We start from the raw sequence: 8060 nt of genomic DNA on the forward strand, positions 1-8060 counted from the left end.
GCGGAAGAAGATCGACCGGCACATAATGCCTTTAATGTGTGGTATGCACTTCTACATTAGATTCCTGATCTGTAGTGTTGATCGATCGTTGCCATGAAGTCCTGTACTGGATTCAATTCATGGACAAGACAACGCTAGGGAGTTCTGCGATTCTTGGAATCAAGTGCGTATACTGTTCTGCCATGCGCTCACAGTCGAGGTAACATCAAACACTTTCAGGACCGCTACGCATCTCACGACGAACGAGTGAGTGTTTCAGGGAGTTGACACGCGCAGCTGCTGATTATGTGTCCATAGGTATAATTGGTATGATTTACACCGAATCTGATGGTCGTTGTTTTTCAACGCCCGATACCAGGCTTGGAACGATATTTTATCTGAGCTACCTCGCATTCGAGTATCCACAGAATCTGGCCCTCCAGCGATTCCCAGTCGGAAAATGGATGAGGTCAGGGCACAACTCACCTGTCAGTCTGACGTCGCTGACGTGTCAACAGCATCAACATCTTCGTCTGGGGAATCGCTCTATGCTCCCATGCAGCATGCAAGAACTTTGGTGGACTAATGGCATGTCGGTTCATTCTGGGCATGTGCGAGGGCTCCATTACGGCCGGCTTCATGATCGTGACGTCTATGTTCTACACAAGGAAAGAGCAGACCATTCGCGTGGGCTATTGGTGTAAGCACGTTTGTTTATCCAGCGTCCTCAAAGCTTACTTGCGCAACCTCTGGCAGTTTTGATGAACGGGACAGGTGAGCAATGTCACCATCCAGCGCGTACTAGGCCGTCTCGTTCTGATATCCTGGACCAGCCCAGATCATCATTGGTTTCATAAGTTTTGGTGTCCTGCATTCCAAAACGGGAGGCTTTCAGCCGTGGCAATGGTATGTTTGTACTCCTCCTGTCTAGTGCGCTTGTTCACTCTTATCGTAGGCTTGTGATCATCACCGGCCTCTTGACTCTGATTACAGCGGTCGCGTTCTGGTCCGTGCTGCAGGCTTAAACACGACGTGAGCTGACCTAGGCCATAGGTTCATGTTCCCCGATTCCCCTACGGCTGCATGGTTCCTCGCGCCAGAGGAGCGAGTCACTGCTGTACAACGCATCAAGGTACACGATAGCATTCCGCAGCAGTATACGTTCTAACACAGGTCAACCGAACAGGGCAACCAAACGGGTGTCGAGAACAAGCGCTTCAAAAAGGAACAGTATGTCCTCAATTTTGTTTTGCGTCAGATTAGTTCCAACTCGTAGTGTCGCGCCAGGTTCTATGAGGCGCTCCTCGACCCTAAGACGTGGCTCTTCGCGCTCTTCTCCTCACTGGATAACGTGCTGAACAGCCTGACAAACCAGCAGCAGATCATCATGGCGTCGTTTGGCTTCACGAGCCTACAGACGACGCTGCTCGCGATGGTCAGCGGCGTCGTCGAGATCGTCACGATCTTCACAGGTGTGCACATCGCGTCATATTTTACCAACGCACGGGCCTACGTCGGCGTGATCTACTTCCTCTCCACACTCCTCGGCATCCTGCTCGTGAATCTCCTCCCTTGGACGGACAAGGTTGGGCTGTTATTTGGACAGTGGATGACCAGTATGTGGGTTTATGCCCTTGCACCGATACGAACCTAATGCCACCTGAATAGCCATCAGCGTGACCGCGTTCGTGCTTCAGCTGTCTTGGATTACGAATGTCACGGCGGGACACACGAAGAAAGTCACTGTGAACGCGATAATGCTCATCGCCTACTGCGTGGGCAACGCCGCCGGGCCGTTCATGTGGCAAGCTAAATACGTCCCAAGGTAAGCCGCGTCAGCAGCTGTCACTCAGGATCCTGACTCAAAACGCGGGCAATTGGACAGGAACCATGTCCCGTGGACCGTCATCGGGATCTGCTACGTGTGCTGTATGATTATTCTGCTTATCATTCGTTTCCTACTGTGGCGCGAAAACAAGCGGAGGGACGCGGAGCCACCAGACACAAAGTACGACGATGTGTACATCGAAGTCACTCTTCCAGATGGCTCGCGCGTCGAGCGGAAAGTACAAAAGGTATACTTCCCTCCTTGATTGTGCTTGCCGAGTTTGACGTTCTTCTGGTCCAGGAGTACCTCACAGATATACAGAATCGTGATTTCAGATACGTCTTGTGACACAATGAGTACAGCCATGTATGTATGTATTATGAAGGCGTTCACAATGACCAGAACAAGGATTAGCCAAAAGCAGTGCATCTTCGCATCGCGTCAGAATGCACTGGCCAGAATCAATGACAAGATGAGCACAAAAGACAAATACATACAGGGGCATTGCACATCGGTATAGCGACCACTGATATACAAATCGTCGATTTGGATACGCCACAGAAGCCACCTCACGGGCAGCCGACCGAAAGACGCCTGAGTTCTGGTGAGACGCCTGAGTTCTGGTGAGACGCCTAGACCTAGGCTTCGTCGACGTCGCTGCTCTGCGCGATGTCGAAGAAACCGAAATCTCCTGAAGCCCTCTCCCCAACTCGCGGCTCGATAATCCTCTCAGAGCACCAGCCCTTTCATGGCGCTAGCCATCGATTCAACGACCTTCTGCATAGGCCTGTTGAATCGACGGACTGCGCATCTCTGCTTCTCCACGTGTTGGCAGAGGCCACTGAGCGTCCGAAACTCAGTGTTGCACCCCTGCCATTGCTGTGGACACCGATAGATTGCCGCCTCGTGGACGGGGCTCACGAGATGTTGATTGAGCCCCTCGAGCTTTTTGAACTCGTGATGGCACAAAAAGCACTCGTAGGCTTGCCCATTAAACGACAGCTCGGTAGCGATGTTGATAATAGGGTGGGGAGGTGCGGCGTACCCATCTGGAGCGCGGAGGAGACGCAATGGGTTTGTGATGACGTTGGTCCTATCCAGGTCGACGGCGAGCTGGTTGATCTTGTTGCGGTTCATTTTAGAACTGCATGCACCAGACTCGAGATGACTGATAAGGGCCGCTGCCGAGCCAAAGCGACGGTTACACTTGCGCCCCGGACAAGATATCAGGGTATGCTCCGCAGAGACGTTGTGAGCTTCGATTGCTTCACCATCGCGGAAAGCCTGTCATGAAAGTCGTGCGTCGTCAGAACAATGATATCCAGTCCTGGTTCTGATACGAACCAAGTCACATATGTTGCAATAGCGATGTTGAGTGCGGTGATGCTGTATCAGTGCAAGAGACTTGTCGAAATACATGTGGCACCACTGGCAATGACGCTCCTCGTGACACTCCGCATAGTGCTGATTGAAAGCGCGTGCTGTACTGAAGTCTTCGTTGCACGCATCGCAGATGTTGTGTTTTGGCGACTTCGCTTCGTGCTGCCATAACACATGGTCCGAAACAAATTCGACACGACAACGTTCGCAGTAAGACATGTTGAGCACCTGGGTATCCGTGCCTTGATCTCAATCCACGAGCAGTTACAATGCGTGAAGACTCACAAGAAGAGATGAGGAAGACCAAAAGCGGCGGAGGATAGTACGAAGGGCGTGCAGTCATTATATAGTTTGCTTTGTCATTCAGGAAGTCTTCTAAATGCCATTTAAAGCCGTCGAACGATAGAAGCCAGAGGCCTCGAGGAAGTCACGAGTCCACTGCGACCGTCTTCCCAACAAGATGCGCAGCCGCACGCCCACGGCAAACTCCAAATTCGGACCACGATGATATCGAGAGCGTGGACTGCACGGAAGCAGTAGATACTGTAGTACAGATAACACCGTATTTGAGCACCATTCATTAGTCAAAAAGCCAGGTCAAGAGGACAAACTTCAAGTTTGCATGTAGAGTACTAGTACATGGCAGACGCGCATCAAGTGACGAAGACTGTCAGCACCCACGCATGCTATCCAACGCTGCTAGTCCATGTCCACGACATTAGGCAAGATTGTCGCCTCCCTTTCAGAGGATCAACCCCTTCAATGCGCTCGCCATCGATTCGATGACCTTTTGCATTGGGGCATTGAACCTCCTAATACGACACTTCTCGCTCTCTACATGCTGGCACAGAGCGCTGAGGGTGCGGAATTCTGTGCCACAGCCATGCAGAGCCTGGGGACATCGATAGAGTTGCTCGTCGTGAGCTGGGCTCGCGAGGTGCTCATTGAGACCCTCGAGCGTCTGGTAATGTCTGTGGCACATGAAGCACTCGAAGGATCTGCCATTGAAGGAGCGCGGTGTCGCATAAGCCGTGATGACAGTACCAGTGGTGATAACGCCATCATGGTAGCTGAGAAGGCGCGTGGGATTTGTGATGATGTTCGATTGGTCGATGTCGACAGCGAGGCTGTTTACACTGCTGCGATCCATTCCGGACGCGCATGCACCTGACTCTAGGTGCGCGACCAGCCCCGCGGCACACTTACAGCGTCTGCTGCAATGACGTCCTGGACACACAAATCTCCTCAGCCGATGGGCGAGGGAATCTAAGTGCATAGCGAGGCCTTGCGCGCTCCGGAAGTGCCGTTCACAAGGAGCGCAGTAGTTGTGTTTGGCTAGTCGATGCTGCTGCAATGCGTTCCACGTATGGAAGAACTACAAATGTCTTCATGAGTATCAACAGCCTAGACAGAGAGCTCTCGAGCGCGACGAACTGCATTGCACCCATCACACGGGATCGTTCTAACGTGTCTTGATGAGTTTTGTTGATGGTCTTGGAGGGCAGCCATGCTGACGAACCAGCGCGAACATTTCTTGCAGTATTCCATGATGCCTACTACCCACCGGAACAACCGAAGGCCTACTATTAGCACGAAAGGTTAAATTCGGACTTGCTCCACTTACGTCTGGATGATGTCGCGTAGACGTGTCTGTGCTATGCTCAACGATCAGTTGCAGAATAGTTACTTTCGTAGGGGGAGGAGAGATGGTTAACCATCGATCCCAAGAGGCTTTTGAATACCGGCGAAGATGTGGCTGGCTTGTCCAAATATGCTCATGGAACGTCGAGAATGCGGGATCAATACGTAAAGCTGAGTACATTCAGGGAAGGCACCAGAGATAAGGAACACATCCGGCATGGCAATCGAAGTTATGTATCAATATGGCAACGTAGGGCGCGTGCCCCAACCTCACGAGGTACATGAGGAGGAAGTCACAAACTAGGAGACACAAGCAACACTACTCATACGTCACCTTTGACAGAAATGGCTGCTGAACAACCATGATGGTGCGCATCTTGAAGACGACAAATATCAATCAATGACTTTGCCGTGAGACTCGTGGCTGCCTTGAGTTGATTACAAAGCACTTGCGAACCCCAAGGAAGGGCCGCACTGCATGCAGGAATCAATGTGCCTGCACAAAATATCAAATCATAATTGAATTAAAAGCAAATAGCACCTATTGAATCTTACTGATGTAGAAATTGAATGGAAATTGAAGAAAAACCAAAGGAAAATTGAAAGAGACAATGGAAAATGGATTACATAATCGATTTTCCTTCGGTTTCACTTGCATATTAGGCGCTCGAGTACTCATTAGGTAAATTAACTTTTCTTTCGATTTTTATTTTATTTCTTGTACTAGAAAATTGAATACCGCATGCAGTGCCGGGATCAGGCACGCTACTCAGGGCATAAGGGTGTCATGTTAGGGTTTGCAAACCCCAGAAAGGGTTAAGGTTCACACAAGTACAAACCCATTTAGATGGTAAATATTGTATAAGCATATGTAGGCATTAGATACATTCAAAATTGCTGCTTATATCTTGCTGGAAAACAAGTGGCATTCAAGTGGTCCAAAGCAGCGAGCAGAATATGAGCTCCCCTCCTCACTGCATGTGGTATTCAATTTTCTGGTACAAAAATCAAATAAAAATCGAAGAAAAAGTGAATTTACCTAATCAGTATTCTGGCGCCTAAAACAGAAATGAAATTGAAGAAAAATAAATTATGTAATCCATTTTCCATTGTCTCTTTGCATCTTTCTTCAATTTCCATTCAATTTCTACATCAATAAGATTTAATAAGTGCTATTTGCTTCTAATCCAATTTTGATTCAATGTTTTGTGCAAGAAAATTGATTCCTGCATGCAGTGCCTCAAACAGTGACAAATAAGCGACTGCTCGGTGCAAGCACTTGCAGATTCTGGCTTACGGCCATGTCATGCTTGCATGATTCACCATCCTGATTGGCTGGTCAGTCTTTTGCAAACTGAAAACATGATCAAATCATGGCTTCACGATTAGTCACCTGTGACACTTTTAGCCACATTTGGGCACTCAAAAGCAGCAAAAAGTTGCTTGTTTTCCAGCGGAATTTAAGCAGCAATTTTGAATGTACCTATTGTTGGCCAGAACTTGTTGAATACAGGCTTTGTAGGCAGGTCTGGCATAGTCTTGTTCAATTTGGGGGGTCCCGACAGTAAAACGGAGTTACATAAGCTATTTCATCTCCGAAACACATTGTATTGCATGGGCTCGCTACAATACACCTGTCCTGCGTGATACCTACACTAACAAATGCCATCAAATATTGTTGTTTTATTCTATATCTGAATCCAATCCCTTTGTTGCCTGTTTTCACTTCAGCTCTGTCTCCGTTGGGACACAATATTGGTATGGCCATAGCAGATTGCACGGTGTTCGAGAATCATGCATCACAGTAAGTATAGATGTGACATATTGAGCTTCAACGAAAGGCAGTGGTTATCTCGGGCCAGGCCACAGCTCGCAACCAACACTATGGTAAGTTCACATGGCCATCAGCTGGCAGGGCCCAGCCATCAGTCAGCAATCACTAGCACACTTGAAATGCTGTCTTATGGTCTGGAGGGTGCATATTGAAGCAGACCTTTAGAGAGCCCATCCTTTGACCATTGAAAAGGGCACTCTATTGTAGGCTGCCTAGGGGAAACAAGATCTGGCAGGTCATGTCGCTTTCCATAGTGAGGTAGCTGGGCAGAAGCCACAACCTTAGCGCATGTTGCACCTCATTGCAAACAACACACTTGGGGTCGATGAGTGGCGGGTCCCAGATGTTCATGGATTGCAGCCAGATCATGCCTTTGCTCTGCGGCTTCAGCAGAATCAGGCCCTACTGACATTGCCATCTTCAGAAATGCACATTTCACTTACAGTTCAATGAAAGCCATATCAATGTGATTCTGTGTGTACTCGGTGGAGGGTTTCAGTGTTCTGCGGTCTACCACAGCCATTGGTGCAGTCGCGAGCTCAATTTCTGGCACATTAGAGCCTGAGCTAAGGTCCGTGATTGGATCCCTGGATAATGAGCACAGACCTTGAGCCCATATAAGGTTTGTGTCCAGCAGCATAGTGCATAAAGGCTCATCAAAGGTCATCAGAATGCACAATAACTCCGACTTGGCCTCCAATCATGGACAGGGGATGTCACAAGTTGGCATGGCGTCTAGCCGTTTTTTTGATTTTTTCCTTTTCGCGGGCTCAAACCCGCAACCTCTGTACTACCTGCCTGATATGGACACGTCGTTATCTACTGTACGATAAGATTAGATAGGATGGCAGGGCACGGCATAGCTCGGGCTCCGCTGTCACAGCCGCTCTGACTCACCGGCCCCCGGGGCCGCGTCGGCATGCTGTGCACGGACCAGCTGTGCACGGACCAGTGCGCACAGCCTGCCCTTAACCTCCCCTGTATATAAGCCGGCCTCTGCTGCCCTAGGGACCTCAGTTTCGACCTCTTGTCCCTAGGTCAGTAAGCCCCCAGTTGTATTCCTTTCTTACCTTACTAACTAATGCATTTACTTGTCCCTAGCCTTAGGTTTGAGCCTAGCTCACCATCGCTTCGGTAAGATAAGTCAAACGCCCCCAGCATTTGGTTTTCCCCTGTTGCTCGACCCTAAGTCGCGACATTAGGTCGAAACTCCCCAACACTGCTGGCGTTCCAAAACAAAAACACTCATCTTTCCTCTCCTATAGGCTGGGTGGTGCGCACCCCTACTATACCCTACGATACTTAGATAGCCTACGATACATCGCCACCACTTAAGGGACGAACTCTTCGGTATCTGCACTTCAGTGGGTGATACTTGTCCTCACGGACGCGTGGCTT

General features: G+C 49.4%; 4 protein-coding genes across 4 annotated transcripts; 1 reads left to right on the plus strand and 3 right to left on the minus strand.

Moving 5' to 3' along the window:
- Positions 1 to 119: 119 nt before the first annotated feature.
- POSPLADRAFT_1060352 (hypothetical protein) lies at positions 120 to 2155 on the plus strand (the record flags this gene model as incomplete). Its single annotated transcript, XM_024481253.1, has 14 exons — positions 120 to 163; positions 220 to 246; positions 298 to 306; positions 359 to 448; positions 498 to 679; positions 736 to 753; positions 813 to 885; positions 935 to 985; positions 1033 to 1111; positions 1166 to 1209; positions 1267 to 1595; positions 1648 to 1804; positions 1865 to 2054; positions 2108 to 2155. 14 exons carry the CDS (start codon positions 120 to 122, stop codon positions 2153 to 2155), a joined length of 1341 nt encoding a protein of 446 aa, XP_024335306.1.
- Positions 2156 to 2573: 418 nt separating this feature from the next.
- POSPLADRAFT_1036178 (hypothetical protein) lies at positions 2574 to 3406 on the minus strand (the record flags this gene model as incomplete). The annotated part of the gene is made up of 3 exons (XM_024477132.1): positions 2574 to 2648; positions 2729 to 3091; positions 3152 to 3406. 3 exons carry the CDS (start codon positions 3404 to 3406, stop codon positions 2574 to 2576), a joined length of 693 nt encoding a protein of 230 aa, XP_024335307.1.
- A 523-nt stretch (positions 3407 to 3929) lies between these two features.
- POSPLADRAFT_1152740 (hypothetical protein) lies at positions 3930 to 4735 on the minus strand (the record flags this gene model as incomplete). The annotated part of the gene is made up of 2 exons (XM_024486685.1): positions 3930 to 4562; positions 4622 to 4735. 2 exons carry the CDS (start codon positions 4733 to 4735, stop codon positions 3930 to 3932), a joined length of 747 nt encoding a protein of 248 aa, XP_024335308.1.
- Positions 4736 to 7539: 2804 nt separating this feature from the next.
- On the minus strand, positions 7540 to 8057 carry POSPLADRAFT_1152827 (hypothetical protein; the record flags this gene model as incomplete). Its single annotated transcript, XM_024486694.1, has 2 exons — positions 7540 to 7656; positions 8007 to 8057. Coding segments are annotated over 2 exons (168 nt in total), but the record flags the coding sequence as incomplete, so codon positions are not given.
- Positions 8058 to 8060: the final 3 nt, after the last annotated feature.

The sequence above is a fragment of the Postia placenta genome (genome assembly GCF_002117355.1).
Source record: "Postia placenta MAD-698-R-SB12 unplaced genomic scaffold POSPLAscaffold_14, whole genome shotgun sequence".
NCBI lineage: Eukaryota > Fungi > Basidiomycota > Agaricomycetes > Polyporales > Adustoporiaceae > Rhodonia > Rhodonia placenta.